Genomic DNA, 17,695 nt, shown 5'->3' on the forward strand with positions numbered 1-17,695 from the left:
TGTTATATCAAAGCTTCTATCCACTGATTAACAAGATTTTTTTGCATATTGTGGCTCTGCACTACTTGCAGTTTCCTCAGTGCACAAAAATAAAACAAAACTTGCATATAAAACATTTTTTATTTTTTGTTACAAAGCTATTTTTACGGAACATAAAATAGGTTTTGTATGACCTTGTAGTTGACTTGACACTCAATAAAATTTATTCTGTACATTCTAACTGAGAGGGTTAAGTGGTTCAGTGACATTAGTGGAAAGGAAAAGTTTAGGAGCCGCACATGAGGCACTCGTCTCTGTTCTCCAGGGAACAGACCATGGCTGCAGTGTTTCGCTCTTTGATCTCCTGCTCAGACGCCTTGGCTGTCTGCTGCTCCTTCAGCTTCTCCTTGTTCAGGGTGAACTGGATGGGGTTGGCGGCGGGCTTCGTCCTCAGGTAGTACATACCTGTCTTCAGGCCCTGTAGTGAGAAGAAAATGTAAATGATGCCGTAGTGTCATTTCTTTTTCTGCAGCTATGATTTGTCCTGCAGGTGTCACTTACCTGTTTCCACCCGTAGAAGTGCATACTGGTCAGCTTGCCGTAGTTGGGCTCAGCGATGTGGATGTTCAGGGACTGGCTCTGGTCGATGAAGGCGCCGCGGTCAGCAGCCATCTTCAGTATGGTCTTCTGGGAGATTTCCCACACTGTTTTATACAGCTGCTTCAGATCATCTGGAATCTCACTGATGTCCTGTTTTTTTTTTTTTGGGGGGGGGGGGAGACAACTGATTACTTTGTGGGAAAACACTCAATGATCCATATTTTGTCTAAATTGAAGCAATCTAATGTGTAATCACTTAAAGTGATGAATGAAACACAAAGTGACCTGGATGGATCCATTGTGAGCTATCAGCTTGTTTTTCATCTCCTCGTTCCACAGTCCCCTCTCGGTCAGGTCTTTGAGCAAGTGAGGGTTCACGATCTGAAACTCTCCGGACAGAACCCTGCGGGTGTAGATGTTGCTGGTGTAGGCCTCGATGGACTCGTTGTTGCCCAGGATCTGGGCGGTGGATGCTGTGGGCATCGGGGCCAGCAGCAGGCTGTTCCTCACACCGTGCTTGGCGATTTTCTCTTTCAGCAGCTTCCAGTCCCACAGATCCGTGGGCGTCTTCTCCCACATGTCGTACTGAAGGATGCCCTTGCTGACGGGGGAGCCCTCATACGTCTCGTAGGGGCCGAGCTCAGCAGCAAGTTCGCAGCTGGCCTCCAGGGCAGCATAATAGATGGTCTCAAAGATCTGTGTGTTGAGCAGCTGAGCCTCTGGGCTTTCAAAGGGATAGCGCATCAGGATGAAGGCGTCGGCCAATCCCTGGACCCCAATCCCTATGGGCCTGTGGCGCTTGTTGGACCGCTCTGCCTCAGGCACTGGATAGTAGTTAATCTCTATGATCTTGTTCAGGTTTTTGACGATCACTTTGGTTACAGATGACAGTTTCTTAAAGTCAAAAGTCCGCTCAGGTGTGACATACATGTTAAGTGCGATGGAGGCCAGATTACAGACGGCCACCTCGTCGTTGCTGGTGTATTCAACGATCTCTGTGCACAGGTTGCTGCATTTTATAGTCCCGAGGTTCTGCTGGTTGCTCTTCCTGTTGCAAGCGTCTTTGTACAACATGTAGGGCGTCCCGGTTTCAGTCTGGGACTCGATGATGGCGTACCACAGCTGCTGGGCCTTCACCACTCGCTTTACCCTCCCTTCCTTTTCATACTGGGTGTAGAGCTTCTCAAACTCTTCCCCCCAGCACTCGTTCAGCCCAGGGCACTCGTTCGGACACATCAGAGACCAGTCCTGATTGCTCTCCACTCTCTTCATGAACAAGTCAGGGATCCACAGGCCATAGAAAAGATCCCTGGCTCTTTGCTCTTCCTTTCCCGTGTTCTTCTTCAGCTCGAGGAAGTCAAATACATCAAAGTGCCAGGGCTCCAGGTACATAGCGAAGGCTCCGGGTCTCTTGTTGCCGCCCTGGTCCACATAACGTGCCGTATTGTTGTAAACTCTCAGCATAGGAACCAGCCCATTGGAGTTACCGTTGGTACCAGCGATGTAGCTCCCCGTTGACCTGATACAGCTGACCGCCACACCAATTCCTCCGGCCGATTTGCTGATGAGGGCGCACTGCTTCAGCGTGTCATAAATGCCTTCAATGCTGTCATCCCTCATGGCCAACAGGAAGCAGCTGGACAGCTGTGGCCTGTTGGTTCCTGCATTAAAGAGCGTCGGCGAGGCGTGGGTGAACCACCTCTCTGAGAGCAGGTTGTACGTCTCAATGGCTGCATCGATATCTGTTCCATGGATGCCAACAGCAACTCTCATCAGCATGTGCTGCGGGCGCTCTGCCACTTTACTATTGATCTTCAACAGGTACGATCGCTCCAGAGTCTTGAAGCCAAAGAAGTTGTAGGAGAAGTCTCTGTCGTAAATGATGGCCGAGTTCAGGCGGTCTTTGTACTCGAGAACTATGTCGAGCGTCTCCTTGGAGATCATGGGGGAGTGTTTTCTATTCAGGGGGTTAACGTAATTGTACAGGTCTTCCATCACCTCACTGAACACTTTCTTGGTCTCTTTGTGCAGGTTGGAGACGGCAATCCGTGCAGCGAGGATGGCATAGTCAGGGTGCTTGGTTGTGAGAGTGGCGGCGATCTCTGCGGCCAGCGTGTCGAGCTCCACGGTGGTGACTCCGCTGTACAAACCCTGGATCACCTTCATTGTGATCTGGGCTGGGTCCACAAAGTCCGAGTTCAGCCCATAGCAAAGCTTCTGGATACGAGAGGTGATCTTATCGAACATGACGCGCTCTTGGCGTCCATCTAAAAAAGAAAACAAATCACTAATGCACATCAATCATGTCTGATGAGTTTTGTTGCTTGTTTTTTTCATTTGATGCTACATTACATATAAATTATTTCTAGCCCTTCACCAATACTTTTTTCATTTATATTTCAGTTTTCAATAAAATAAAACACAGATCATCTTTGAAACTTTTTGAACTGTTCTTTGAGAGATTTTAAATCAGTTTGGGTTTTTTCTTTAACCATCAAGTTAAATATTCAGGTTAACCATTGAGAGAGAAAAACCACCAGTGCCCATGCTCAGTTTATTTAAAAACCGTGCCAAATGTCCAAGCTGAAAGTTATTTACTTTAGTCTAAAACAACATTTAGCTTTAATTGGCTCATTCTAGAGGGCCTGTCCGGTCTGAGACGTTCAGGAGCTGCTGGACAGCTCAGCTTTTTTGGCGCCAACTGTTAACAAAGGCTCCATCTGTCTGATCGCAGCAACACAGAAACCCGATCAGACCGACTCGAGGAGAATTACACCTCAGTCCGGACGGCGGGTCACTACCGCTGTCCCACCGACGAATGAAGTGCGGTGGTTGACTCTCTGAAGCCGGACTCGGCACCTGGTGCTCAGCCTGGTGGTCCCGCGCTCGTGGCGGAAGTAGCCATGAAGCTAACAGGCCGGAGGTGACGCCTCCATCGGGACAACTCTACCGCCTTACCTCGCTTGATCACATGCATCCTGGCGCAGTGTCCTGATGTTTGTCTCCCGAAAAAACAGCAGCTTCAGGTGTGACCTGTCCCCGATGTCCCGGTCTGAAGCTGGACTAGACCTCCGTCCTCTCTCAGAGATTAGCGCGAAAGGCTCCAGTACTTCCCGCTAACGTCCTATTTGTACGGAAAACGTCACTGGCGGCAGGCGGAGAGCAACTGGGCGGTCGACCAATCAGCTGCCAAAGAACGGAGGTGCGGAACAACAGCGGGCCAATCAGAAGAGATTTTAATATCATCCTGGAATGCTCCGATGCCAGCGTCTTTTCCGGGTTTCAAATATGGCGGGATCGGGATGTCTGTCGGGTAAATATCAGGCAGTCTTCTCAGTTTTAATGTGAACTAGTGTTGGAGAAACCGAAGCTTTCTGAACCACCGAGACAATATTAAAGTACTGTGTTGAAGTGGTTCAGTGTTCCGAAGCATGTGATAGTTAAATATGGCGACATCTCCTGGCCACCGTTCAGCACGGAGCCATATCTGTAATGGAACTCATCTTTTTACTGACTCAGGTCTTTTCATAAATGTAAGTAAGTTCTATTCACTGCTGTACACACTAGTGCTGTTTTGAGTTTTTTTTTTACACTGTAGAGATTTTCAATTTAAGTTGTCCTGCTGTCTTAATCATGTGAGTCAATTTAGATTAAATTTATAGCAGGAACAGATTTCAGTGTTTTGTTTTGTTTTTTTTTTACCAAATCTTTTTTCAAGTCTTTCGTTCATCACGTTCAACGGAACCAGTGTGGTGCTGTAGCTGTCTTTTCAGCAATAACTGAAAAGGCACGACTTTCAAACACTGAAAAGCAACATGGACTGCTTCACTTGGCATATAATACACAAGTTTGCTTTTGTTAAACTATTGAGCACCCTTTTGAGCCAAAGCCTACTGAAGTGGAAATGACTGATTACTTCCTTTGCCGGTAGAAGAGCGCTCCGCCTATCATTAAAAAATTCCCATTCTGTGATGGCTGTTCACTTTAGCCTGCCTGGTCACTGAAGACCTGTAGTGTATGAATTAGTTCCAACAGAAAGGCAAATTAAACATCCATCCCATAGCTACATAGCTAACGTCAGATAGCTCTCCTCTCCAGTAATAACAACATTGACCATCTTACTGCTGTAACCACGTGAATAATGAACGAAAGACCCGAAGACCATTTTTTATGAGTCGTGAACAAATCAGCCCTCCCTACAAAGAGAACATGCGACAGAAAGATCCGTTCGTGAACGAATCTGACCCTGTGTCGCGCATGCGCGGATGAGTGGAAAAAGGACGAGCCACATCAGATAACTTGTTACTCCCGAGTCATACAAAAGATTAGTTCAAAATGAACACATTTTAACATGTTTTTCTTTATCATTGGCAATATGACTGTATTGTATTATACTATAATTGTGCCACCATAAAATACCGTACATAATAAAGATATGCTTTGGCATCATTGGGGAATGCTTATGTAACAATAACAAAATGCTGGTGACGACGACACCATCTTCCTTATACCTCACCCTCCCCGTAGGTTCAATGAAACACGCAAACCTCTCCTCTTCTCAAAAACCGGTTTAGACACTTTAGGCAACGAAACAAGATCGGCCCAAAAAACCACACCAACTTAAATTAAAATCAGGTTTAATTCAGGGTTACATAAACCGAGATGTTTGGTATGAAGATACGAGGCGGAGATACATCTGATCCACCCAGTAAGTTGGCAAAACTGGACTTCATTCTGCATCTGAAACAACCAATCAATCCACCAGAGTTCAGTCTTTGGTCCGTGTTGAGTCTCAAAAGGAGAGAGGGCTCGGAACAGCTGCAGGACTAAGACTGATCTGGACCAATGATGCTTGATGACCCTTTAGATACAACAGGGCAAGGACAAGCCGAATAAAGTTTGTTTTTAAAGCACTTCCCAAAGTTGGAGACTCTCTCTCTCTCTCTCTCTCTCTCTCTCTCTCCATGATATATATATATATATATTAAATTCAATTCTATATAAATTAAAGTCAATGTCTGCTCTGCCTGTTGGAAATAAACCATGGCAGCTTTTTTGTTCTAAAAGTGCAAAATAAAGTTAATACAGTCAAAAGTGATGTAACACGTATAAAATAGTTATTTGTTAACAAAACAGCGGGCTGTTAACATGAAGAGGAATAAAGAATATAGTAACTCACTCAACACTACAGAGGATGGTCATAATGTTCCACCAAAGGACCATTTATGTTTATCTTATATGATGTACACCAACTCTGACCTGTTTACAGCCATGTGGACACAGAAAGACATCGAACAGTAGCAGCTCATTCAGTTAAAAAGGTAAATCTAATCAAAACAACAAAATAGGCTGTTGTTTGTACTCCAATTCACCAGGTGGCGTGAACGCACCACAGGGCTGTTTTTCCAGCCATAATAAACACACGGAGAAGTTGCGCCATTTGACTAAAAGCTGTCCCGTATAGAGACTCATGCTTGTTCTGGAGGTCCGAGCTTCAGGGGGGAGCCACAGTGCTTTTCTCATCGCTGCTGTTACCGGACCACACTGAGCTGCCCAGACTGTCCTGGACTGACTGGATCACAGCAGCTCTGAAGACAGCCATGTCCTCAGGGACCTTCATAGACGGACTGATCAGATCCAGGGCTGGATCCTCATGTTGTGGCAGGTGCAGCTGAGTCTGCCTGCTTTGGCTTCCTCTTCATTTCCTGTCTGAAACCCCACCAGCCGGTTTCCACACGTCACCTCCAGGAGCTGAGAACCAGCAGCTGGTCTCTGAGTCCTGAGGTGGATCCGTCATGTCCAGGTCCAGTCGCCGGTACAAGCCGCTCCAGCAGACCAACGGCAGCGGTTTCTTCCCCGGCTGTGACCGGGTCCGGATGCCCCGGGTCCGGGTACTGCTGCTCTGTCTCCTCGGTGTCCTGGTCCTGGCGGTGGTCCTGGGAATCTGCCTGTCCAACGACACAACCAGCGGACATGTGAACCGGTTACTGAGTCCGGATCTGGCCAAAGACCGGGTAAGTTCTGGCACTGACCAGATCCACGGGTGGAGGTAAAATACCCAAGAAGAAGACTGCGCTAATATTCCCCCATCCTTACAGCTGGACTCAGATCAAACGTTAAAACTTTGACTAGAGTTAGTTCATCTGTTTGAGATAGTGATGTTCATTCTCACTTTCTCCATTTTTTTTTATTTTTTACAAAGAAGTAGAGATTCTTGTTCTGTTTCAGACTGTGTGTGTGCGTGCGCGCGTGCACGCGCTACAGGTGCAGACTCCTTGAATATGAAAGTAGTTTATCAACTGACAGACACAACCTGTCACTGTTGCAGTGCAGTTCGTGATCACGTCTCTTCGGCAGAGATGGCATTTTGTGCATAGGAACCTGAACCGCTTCATTCTTTAGTCCAAAGTCCATGTCCAATGTCTATATCCCATGGACATGCTGAAAAACAACAGGCTGTCCATCACACCTTCCACAGTCCAAAATTATATATCAAATTAACAACGAAAAGCATGATTTTTTTTTTTACGTTTGATTTTTCTGTCCTGTTAGCTCCCCTCCAGCCTTTCTTTTCTGTTGACATGTGATGTTCCTTTTCTCATCATCAGCTTGTTCTTTATTTATTCGGTCTCCTCTCCTCCAGTTGTCCCATAAACCCAGTAAGTGCTCTCCCGCTCAGATCCGCCGTCTGGCCTCTCAGGTGGATGGGACCCGGCTATGGGAAACTCACCTGAGGCCCATCCTGATAGAAAGGCTGCCAGGGACACAAGGCAGCCTTTCTGTACAGCAGGTATGTTAAAAGCTGAAATAGTTTCCAGTTCTTTGTATGTTCACTCACTTTTGCCCTCTCTCATTTTAATCGAACCTCTCTTCTTCTTTAGCACATCACCTCCACCCTTTCCTCGCTGTCTGCTGGCTGGTCTGTAGACCTTGACTCCTTCAAGTCCCCCACCCCTCGGGGCCAGGTGACCTTCACGAACATCGTTGCCACTCTGGACCCCTCAGCTCCTCGGAGGCTGCTCCTGGCCTGCCACTATGACTCCAAGGCCCTGCCTCCGCACCCTCAGGCCCCAGAGAGGGTGTTTCTGGGGGCCAGTGATTCGGCTGTGCCCTGTGCTATGATTCTTGAGCTTGCCACATCACTGGATGCCCAACTTAGAGCGTTCAAACAGCAGGTGTGGGTTCAGTTGTGTTTCCTTTCCTGTGTGTTGATCCGGGTAGTGGTAGGGATGTGTTGATGGATTAGTTTAATTTAGTTTAATTTGTTAGATCATTTATTTAGTGTCACTATATCTTTCATCTATTTATTTAGTTTCATCCAATGGCACAGATAAAAAAAATCTAAGAGGCTGAAGAGGTTTTTGTTTTAGTCCCCCCCAAATTTAGTCTCTGCCTCTGAGGCTGCAGTATAGCGGAGAAAAGGCTGACTGCAGCAGTCGTCTGTATGTAGCAGTGCCTCTCCAGGGACAGTGTACTATGTAGTTACTGTAGGAATACACACATACTTGTAAAGGCACACTGCGACACACTGCGGAAAATAAGACTGGCCTTGGTTGCTGTTTTTTGTAAAGTGCATTTTAATTAGATTTCCTTTCTTTCCCCTTCAGAAACTTCCTGTTTCTCTCCAGCTTGTTTTTTTTGATGGTGAGGAGTCATTTGAAGAGTGGACGGCCACAGACTCGCTGTACGGCTCTCGTCACCTGGCCGAGTGGATGGCTAACACGCCTCACCCCGCGGGCTCCCCACACACCACCGTGCTCCAGGCTGTGGTGAGGAAACTGTGCTCTCTCTGCACAGAAGTACACAACCACCATGGTCGTTCTTCATATCCTGATGCAGACACGTGTTAACTTATGTATGAAGTGACTGGATTTAGCAGAAACACACAGCCCTTTTGAAGCTAAATAGATGGAGTTCAGTCAATGTTCAATCGGCAAGATCTAGTTGCGGTTTCATCTCTGCTTTGTGTAGCCATGTAACTTGACACTACTCTTTCCAAGTATGATGGTTTTCTTTTACATCTCAGCAACATTTACTGTAATGTAAGTGAAACATGATATTGAAAAACCAATTTCAAACACAGACCACAACCTTATGACTCTGAACTCTCTTTATAGGACCTCTTTGTGCTGCTGGACCTGCTTGGTGGTCCCGATCCACTGATTGCAAATCACTTTGACAACACAGCACGTTGGTTTGACCGCCTGATTGCTGCAGGTAAGTGCCGGCCATCTTGTCAAGAATATTCCCTGCATGTTGAGTGCTCTGACTGTGCCTACATCCCTCATACCCAGAGAAGAGACTCCATCGACAGGGTCTCTTAACATCTCACCCTTCAGAGCAGACGTACTTTAGGAAGGATGTATATCTTGGACCTGTCCAGGATGATCATATCCCCTTCCTTCACAAAGGTCAGTAACACCTGGTGGGTGTCTCTCTGGTCCAAACACTTAATGTCCAATTTCCAATATCAACCGATACTGATGTGCAGCTGTTTTTCCCCAAAACTATTTTTAGATCACATCACATATCTCCTGTCGTGGAATTAACACATTACCTACTTTTATCGTGATGCCCCACTAAAGGCATTGCACAATTAACATTGTCTGTACAAAGTAAGAACACTACTTCAACTTGAGTTATGGAAAATGCCATATTAATTTTTAACATTCTGTCTCAAACAGTCCTGTCCTTTGTGCAGCTTTTAAAGTAAAAGAGATTAACATGTAGTGTAGGAGAGCCTAATATATTGAAAACTGCTAATTTCTACAAGGTACAAACAACACTTTAAGAAGGAGGTAATGTGAAAACAAATGTGCACAGATATAGACAGACTCAGTCCTGTGAACACAGTCACTGAAAATATAAACTGGGCTCAATCAGCTTGCTAAACATGAGAAACAAACTACACCTGCAATATCAACGTGGTGTGCAATAAAAACTAGAAAGGCATACAGTTCCGTTCAGACCTTCCAGAGCAGTAAACAAAATTCTCCTTTTGCCATTTATATGAGTAACAAAAATTTTCAAATGAAAAAGGCACACAAATAAAAACAGCCTCAATCGAAAAAAGTAAACACAGTCCACCTTTTAAGGGCAACAAATGAGGCTCAAAGACTGATGCTGACTCACCTGGTGTGGACTGCTGTAATTCTTTTCTGAATGGAAATAAGCATCTCAGCATTGTCGCGTTGTATACGATTCCTGGCTGATCGCTTTCGCTCTTGGGTGTTCTATGTTGTATTTCCTGTTATTTCCTGTTTTTTCTTTTTTTTTTGTTTTGTTTTGTTTTGTTTTTTTTTTCCCTGTTAACTCTTTGAGCAACATCTGCGTTGTTGTTGTTGTTTTTCAGTGCGTCCTTTCCTAGTTGTTTCGCATTACATTACACAAATCGGCATGGTTCTTCCTGATGTGAGCGATTTAAATTTGAAGTGTTGAAGGACGAAGTCTTGTCTCCTCCTCGCTTAACAAGTGCCTTGCACTCATTAAAAACTGCATTTTTGTTATCCTCAGGTGAAACATAAAAAAAAAATCCAGACCACGGAAATTTTGTGTAGCAACGTGTAAGCAAGCTTGTTGGCCACAACTATCAACACATTGTTGTTATTTTGACTCCAGATGAGGTTTGATGAAGTCATCCGGTAAATGTCTCTTGACCCCACCAGAGATTCCAGCGTGTTTGGCGAAACCCAGGCATTGGCATTATCGGAGGAAAAACCAATATTACATAATCATGCTAATATCGGGCAGATATTATCGGTCATCCCTAGTCATAAGTGTACATTGCAACATGTGCTGTCAGTCAGTATCACCACCTTCCTCTTTCCTCTCCATCCATCCATACAGGCGTCCCCGTGCTGCATGTCATTGCCACTCCCTTCCCACAGTTCTGGCATACGCTGGATGACACAGAGGAGAACATGCACCGGCCCACGGTGGAGAACCTGACCAAGATCATGGCTGTGTTTCTGGCAGAATATCTGGGCTTCTGAACAAACATTTACAGATGTAACAGCCTCTCCCTCTTAACCTGCGCTGGAGTACTTGTATTGTTTATCTCACCGGTTATAAATATAAGACCAGGCGCAGAAGAGGAGACTCCAGTGAACTGTCAAAACTGGGACACCAGCTGAACTTTTACCAAAGACTTGTCCCTGCTTTCCATTACTGTGTGGTGGTCTTGTTTTCAGTCAATCAATGCACCACAGACCTTCATTTAAAATGTCTGGGTGGTTAGAGTCTTAATTCAGTATCCTATCAATCAGCATGAGGATTTTAGGGGAAGCAGGTGGTTGAGTTTGTGATTTTGAAAGTACTCTTCATTTGATATATTTGCTTCTCTCCTGGAGAAAAACATTTTTGCCTTATCCGTTATTTAGCCCATGAATGATTTGAGTTGCACTAATGTCTTTTTTAAAGACATACTTCACCACATCAGTCGAGCTGCTGTATACACTGTTCATACAGTGCCAATGGTGAACAACAGCTGGGTCATATCCATGAATGATTCTCCCTATTTTACCTTCACTTGAGTGAAGACTCTCTAGGCCTTACAACCTGTTTTTGTTTGTTTAGCTATATGAAATTATTTTAGAGTTAGCTGTCCAAATGAATATGCTCTTACACCACATGAAAGGTGGAAAACCAGTCTGCAATAAAGTTTGATGTAGCTTTGGGGTGTCAAAAATACTGAAACCCTGAGGAAGATTTTATAGTCAGTCCTATTTCTTTTAACAAAATGAAGAAAGTGATGTAGTATGGTATTTAAAGGATGAGTGAGAGACTTTCCAAAGTGTGGCAACCGAGTACAGGGCTTTGCAGCATATCTGTGAACTGGTATGTTAAACTTATTCCAGCCATACAATGCTAATGTTTATTGTCTGTCTTGTATTATGTCCTAAATGTGTTGAAGTCAAGGTACAATGTCTGCTGAGCTGTATTTGGGTAATAAAACTATACTTGCAAAATGTTTGTTTTTCAGACTTTAAATTCAATAAGGAGCATAACAACATATTGGGAATAGACTAATTAAAAAGAAACAAACTGGCAAATGAAACACCAGGGGCCAACTTAGACAAAGCCTTCAGACTAATGATGAAGAGGAGGAGATGGGTGAGAAAGCAGTGGGGTTCGGGGGGTAATGGGAACATGAGCTCCCCGAAGGTGAAACGTCGTTATTATACAATAGGAATATTTTTCCTGAGGGTCCTCCAGGGCCAGCAGAGGTTACTGTTAATATGTGTAAAAACTGAATAGAAGAATACCAATTGTAGATTCAGTTGGCAGTGTATTAGGAACACTTCACTAGGAACAGTTACTAAACAGTCTACCAGGGCAGAATGAACAGAAAAACCCCTTCTCTTCTGTTTGTTTCACAGTCAAGTCAAATAACCTCTTATGTCTTCTTCCTCCTACCAGTTCTCCAACAGGAACAACTGCAAAAAGGCTAATCAAGTCTGTGTTTTTCTGACACTGTTAATGCACTTAATTTCTATTTCCAAGAAATACAAAATTTAATTTATTAGCTGAACTTACTACCTGATGGTACCAGAAACCCATTGTTTGTGTGTATATATATATATATATATATTTATTCTGTACCTTAGTGAGGGGTTATATATTTTTTATTGATTTATCTTCCCCTTCTGTTCTATTTATCAACATTTTTACTAACTATGCATATTGAGCTACTGTATCAATTTGTTTTCACTAAATAAAGGCTAAATAAAGGCTTTTTTTATCTTATGCAATATTAAATTGTTCAACAAGATAAAAAATTATTAATCCATCTTCAATTTCCATGTAACTATGGTCTAGTTGCTAAATGCACTCTAAAATAAGTTGTTCCAATGGAGATGACTGAGTCATTGAAATGGGCTGATTCCTCGCTGACCCACCATCATGGGTGGTCCATTGCCTCTGTCTGCGGTTCTTCTACCAGGTCCTGACCTCAGTGGTTGTCACACTGCCTGCTGCTGCAAGTTCCTGCTTCTCCAGATTAGGGATACATTTTAAAATGGTACCGCTCCAGAAGCAAACTGCTGGAATGTGAATAAAAGAATTTAAATCTTCGCATTATTGTAGCACAAAGAGAAATAGTTTGGATGAAGTCTGTCAAAGCTGAATCTTGAACCTGTTTTGTTTGTTTGGTGTGAGTTTCATTTATTTTTTGTCACTTGTGCCACTTAACGGGTTCTTCTCTTTATGTGGAGTTCAGCTCTGTCAACATCTTTGTTTCAACCTTTTTGTTTCCCTTTATAATAATTTTTCAGGGTTTTTGTACTGTATATTGTATTTCAAAGCCCCTGAGAAAAGCACTTTTTAAAGTCTTTGTTGTTAATCGGTATGATTGTTTGATTGAATTGTTGTAACATTAAACAATATGTTTCACATTTCACTTTTGGCTCTTCCTACCACAGTGATGTCCTTAGTACATTATAGCGAAAAAAGACATCAAATACCCGTAATGCCGAAGTGAGAAAGCAGCCCATTCAGAAAAATGGCCCTGTATTCATGTAAAGCTTCGTTTGAGTGTACAAAAACTTTGTTAGACAAGGATGTAACTTGAAAATCTGCTAAGTAACTCATTATACCCTGATAACGGGTGTCAGATAAATGGTTAAAATATTCCCCACTGAGATGTGATGAAATATAAATCAATAACAGTGACATTCAGTCTGTATCTTTCCCAATACATGTTCCTTCAGAGTTCATCTTTATAGATGCCTCTCTTGCATGATCAAATGCATAGCAGAAGGCTAAAAAAGCTGTGATGATATAAGATTTTGTCTACCTTGAAGCAATAGTTTGTCACCTCTCCATCTGTGAATGGTAGAGGGGACTTTTGTCTCACACAATGCTTCCCCTGAGCTCCCAGAGGGGGATGCCTCCGTCTTGTGGCCTCTATTTGTGGGCTTGGAGCTAGAGCTGCTGTAACAGGATAGCTGCGTGGGGAGAAGGGGAAGCCCTCCAGCAAAGTGTAGAGGTTAGAGAAGTGCCCCTGGTGAAAAGCAACAGTAGCCATGGCCTTCAGCACACTCTCCCGTTCCCCAGGGCAAGAGAAGGAGGAAGAGGAGAAGAAAGGAGCAGGAAGGGAATAAGAAGGCAGCAAGATGATTACTGGATGAAATTGGTCTTTACAAATTTAGCAGAAGTACTCCACCGCCTCAGGCACAACAACACACAAAAGGACTGGGACATTACTCGTTGTCAATGTTTTGTGTGTGTGTGTGTGTGTGTGTGTGCGGGCAGACAGACCTGTATTCTGTGATGAGGAGTTGGACCTTGTTGTTGTCAGTGATGTCCACAGAAGACCAGACTGGTGACGGCACCCCCTCCAGGAACGGACCGAGGCTAGACCGGCGACAGGACGCGTCCACAGACTAGACCAGTAAAAGAGACACAACTGTTTTAGTGAACGATTGTTACATTTTTCTTCCTAATTGTAACAAATGGTTTGTCGCTAAGCCCCGCCCCCCTTGGTTACTGTTGCTATGCTATCCTGTTTTCTGTTGTCTGAAGTTCGGTAGGAAAATGTCCAGCCAGCATCAGTCCGGTGATCAGAAAGAAAACAAAAGAGAATAAGAAAATAAATATTACATATACAAATACTTTTTAAAAAGGTGGTGACGGTGCATTAGAGACGAGAAACGTAGAGCAAGGTAAGAAACAGGGCCGTAAGCTAACTGGCCAGCTCTAATGCTAATGTCCATTAGCCTAGCTTGTATCGGCTACAAGCTAATGCGTGTTGCAGGTAATAATACGGCCACGATGTATAATGTTGAATGAGCCGATCGTTATGGAGAAATAATCCAGGTAGGATGAGGATTATATATTGTGGACATATTCTTGCCTGGAACACGCTCAGATTTACATGGCTACGATGTATAATCCTCATCCCACCTGGATTAATTCTCCATAACGATCGGCTCATTCTACATCATACAGCTTGGTGGTATTGTTACCTGGTGTGCATCATCACCCAGCTGTGTTTCTATTTGCCTTTCTTCTTTAAGTACGCACGGTAACTTAGCACCTATGCACGACTCAGCACGACTCAGCAGTAAATCGGCATAAAGGGGAACCGAATCGTTAACACACCTGCAGTATCCGGACACATATAACTGTTTGATCAGCTTTCTCTCGTCCTACACAAGGGACTCTTCTCCCCGGACATGTCTGTTGTGTTCTTCATTTGTATTGTTGCTGTGTTGTACCCCAAAGTGGCACTGTGGCGAGAGATATGGACTTGATATGAGTAGAGTGAGAGTTAGGTATTTTTACAGGTTGGCTAATACTCAACAACGCAGTGTTATTTACTCTTGCCTTCCAAGTAAACGGCACCTGTTCAGACTGTGTTTCTTCGTTTATGGGTCAAAACTACAATGTCCACTTTTTACTCCCGTCCGGGGCGTTTTTAATAATTGATGATAATGTCCGGTTATCCTTTTGTGTGTATGTGTGCCCCCCCCCCGCAGGTTGTCTTTGTTCAGGTAAGCGTCTGTGACGTCATCCCCGAGAGGCTGCCCTGTGGGCGGATCTCCAAAACTCAACAAGGAAGCAGCAGACACCGGCGGTGCAGCCGAAGACTTTAAGATGAACTGAGAAAAAAAAAATCCCCGTTTACCGACCCGGTGGGGACATGTGGGAGGCTGAGTGCACCGTGTGCAGAGCTGGTACATATGTGTCTGTGTCCAGTAAACTGGCCAGATTTTACATGTATTTATTTTCAATAAAGAATGTTCCGTTTTCAGCCTCCTACACATCCTTATAAGGGCATACCCTGCGTCATTCCACAGCTGCGTCATTGAGAACGTCACAGATCTCTCGGCACAGAGGATGTAAGCTGGAGCTCCAGCTGTTTATCTGTTTGTAGCTGAGGAGCAGCTACCGGCATATGGATGGGTGGCAGTCCGCCGGGGGCACCCCGTCCTCCTCCGCCGGCCCGAGGGCCTTGGGGACCGGCAGAGGACGGTGGGGACACCCGCCCAGCCAGCCAGATCAACCCATTTGGGGTTGCATGTTGGCGGACAGGCAACAATTTTGCCCCTCCGCTGACATGCGTGTACACTAACGTAACTGTTAGTGTGTGCGCACTAACACGCACTACGTGTTAGTGTGCACAATAAACAACACATATACTGACACATGTACACGTGTACATGTGTCTGTGCACACTAACACACACCACGTGTTAGTGTGCACAATAAACAACACATGTACTGAGAAAAAACATCCACCGATAGTCGAGATTCCCACATTTGGGGAATTCGCAGTGGACAGCACAATCAGAGTGCAATGGCTGAGCCTCGCCCTGGGTGAACCACCTTCTTGATCGTGGTATCTGCCCTGCCTCCCCCACCTTGATTTCCCATATGATGCAAAAATCAGAAGTATAAATCACCAAGTTAAGCGAGAAGCAGTATAGCTGCAGCAGCAAGAAGCCGCAAGGAATGCTGGCAAAAAATGCCGAGTGTCACTGCGTAAATTACCGGGATTATAATAATAAATCTCCACTACCAGGTTTACTGCGTACCATATAATTATGTTTCTTAGGCTCCGGCTATTTGTTCTTAACTGAGTTAAAGTAACACCGGACACAGACATTTGCATATTTACTCTTGCCTTCCAAGTAAACGCACCTGTTCAGACTGTGTTTCTTCGTTTATGGGTCAAAACTACAATGTCCACTTTTTACGTCCCTTCCGGGGCGTTTTTAATAATTGATGGTAATGTCCGGTTATCCTTTTGTGTGTATGTGTGTGTATGTGTATGTATGTGTGCCTCCCCCCCCAGGTTGTCTTTGTTCAGGTAAGCGTCTGTGACGTCATCCCCGAGAGGCTGCCCTGTGGGCGGATCTCCAAAACTCAACAAGGAAGCAGCAGACACCGGCGGTGCAGCCGAAGACTTTAAGATGAACTGAGAAAAAAAATTCCTCGTTTACCGACCCAGTGGGGACATGTGGGAGGCTGAGTGCACCGTGTGCAGAGCTGGTACATATGTGTCTGTGTCCAGTAAACTGGCCAGATTTTACATGTATTTATTTTCAATAAAGAATGTTCCGTTTTCAGCCTCCTACACATCCTTATAAGGGCATACCCTGCGTCATTCCACAGCTGCGTCATTGAGAACGTCACAGATCTCTCGGCACAGAGGATGTAAGCTGGAGCTCCAGCTGTTTATCTGTTTGTAGCTGAGGAGCAGCTACCGGCATATGGATGGGTGGCAGTCCGCCGGGGGCACCCCGTCCTCCTCCGCCGGCCCGAGGGCCTTGGGGACCGGCAGAGGACGGTGGGGACACCCGCCCAGCCAGCCAGATCAACCCATTTGGGGTTGCATGTTGGCGGACAGGCAACAATTTTGCCCCTCCGCTGACATGCGTGTACACTAACGTAACTGTTAGTGTGTGCGCACTAACACGCACTACGTGTTAGTGTGCACAATAAACAACACATATACTGACACATGTACACGTGTACATGTGTCTGTGCACACTAACACACACCACGTGTTAGTGTGCACAATAAACAACACATGTACTGAGAAAAAACATCCACCGATAGTCGAGATTCCCACATTTGGGGAATTCGCAGTGGACAGCACAATCAGAGTGCAATGGCTGAGCCTCGCCCTGGGTGAACCACCTTCTTGATCGTGGTATCTGCCCTGCCTCCCCCACCTTGATTTCCCATATGATGCAAAAATCAGAAGTATAAATCACCAAGTTAAGCGAGAAGCAGTATAGCTGCAGCAGCAAGAAGCCGCAAGGAATGCTGGCAAAAAATGCCGAGTGTCACTGCGTAAATTACCGGGATTATAATAATAAATCTCCACTACCAGGTTTACTGTGTACCATATAATTATGTTTCTTAGGCTCCAGCTATTTGTTCTTAATAACTGAGTTATTGTAACACCGGACACAGACATTCAGATTTATTGATCTCGGGATGTCACGTGACTTCTTTCGTTTACGCCGCCATTTTGGCAGTAAATGGAACAGAAAATAGCTCGTGCCGCCGCCGCAGATTTTAAGTCTACTGAATTCACTTCTCACTTTAACTCGGATGAAATTGGTCTTTACATAAAAAACCCAAGACTACATAGATGGAAAACACCG

The 17,695-nt window shown here is 44.8% G+C and overlaps 2 protein-coding genes and 2 pseudogenes across 3 annotated transcripts; 1 reads left to right on the forward strand and 3 right to left on the reverse strand.

The window, feature by feature from the left end:
• Nucleotides 1–75: 75 nt before the first annotated feature.
• On the reverse strand, nucleotides 76–3,695 carry LOC115052544 (ribonucleoside-diphosphate reductase large subunit). Its single transcript, XM_029516698.1, has 4 exons — nucleotides 3,538–3,695; nucleotides 865–2,846; nucleotides 541–729; nucleotides 76–457 (listed from the first exon to the last, which is right to left on the reverse strand). Exons 1-4 carry the CDS (start codon nucleotides 3,554–3,556, stop codon nucleotides 266–268), a joined length of 2,382 nt encoding a protein of 793 aa, XP_029372558.1. The 5' UTR covers nucleotides 3,557–3,695; the 3' UTR covers nucleotides 76–265.
• Nucleotides 3,696–6,011: 2,316 nt separating this feature from the next.
• qpctla (glutaminyl-peptide cyclotransferase-like a) lies at nucleotides 6,012–11,561 on the forward strand. Of its 2 annotated transcripts, none has more exons than XM_029518360.1 (7): nucleotides 6,012–6,593; nucleotides 7,223–7,369; nucleotides 7,461–7,754; nucleotides 8,187–8,348; nucleotides 8,697–8,796; nucleotides 8,874–8,990; nucleotides 10,426–11,561. In XM_029518360.1, exons 1-7 carry the CDS (start codon nucleotides 6,375–6,377, stop codon nucleotides 10,569–10,571), a joined length of 1,185 nt encoding a protein of 394 aa, XP_029374220.1. In that variant the 5' UTR covers nucleotides 6,012–6,374; the 3' UTR covers nucleotides 10,572–11,561. The 2 variants fall into 2 exon arrangements, with proteins under 2 accessions (XP_029374220.1, XP_029374222.1); XM_029518362.1 differs by having other exon boundaries at nucleotides 7,259–7,369.
• A 4,261-nt stretch (nucleotides 11,562–15,822) lies between these two features.
• On the reverse strand, nucleotides 15,823–15,929 carry LOC115053652 (uncharacterized; annotated as a pseudogene).
• A 1,210-nt stretch (nucleotides 15,930–17,139) lies between these two features.
• LOC115053653 (uncharacterized) lies at nucleotides 17,140–17,246 on the reverse strand (annotated as a pseudogene).
• Between the last annotated feature and the right edge of the window lie 449 nt (nucleotides 17,247–17,695).

Source organism: Echeneis naucrates, chromosome 13, assembly GCF_900963305.1.
Source record: "Echeneis naucrates chromosome 13, fEcheNa1.1, whole genome shotgun sequence".
Lineage (NCBI taxonomy): Eukaryota > Metazoa > Chordata > Actinopteri > Carangiformes > Echeneidae > Echeneis > Echeneis naucrates.

Excerpts from the sequence above, each read along its gene's own strand:
- LOC115052544 (XM_029516698.1), bottom strand. Across the intron at positions 730-864 it reads CTCACAATGGATCCATCCAG|GACATCAGTGAGATTCCAGA; the intron begins GTCACTTTGTGT and ends AAAAAAAAACAG. Across the intron at positions 458-540 it reads ACTTCTACGGGTGGAAACAG|GGCCTGAAGACAGGTATGTA; the intron begins GTAAGTGACACC and ends TTCTCACTACAG.
- qpctla (XM_029518360.1), top strand. The coding sequence starts at position 6,375 with ATGTCCAGGTCCAGTCGCCGGTACAAGCCGCTCCAGCAGACCAACGGC. Across the intron at positions 7,370-7,460 it reads GCAGCCTTTCTGTACAGCAG|CACATCACCTCCACCCTTTC; the intron begins GTATGTTAAAAG and ends CTTCTTCTTTAG. Across the intron at positions 7,755-8,186 it reads TTAGAGCGTTCAAACAGCAG|AAACTTCCTGTTTCTCTCCA; the intron begins GTGTGGGTTCAG and ends TTTCCCCTTCAG.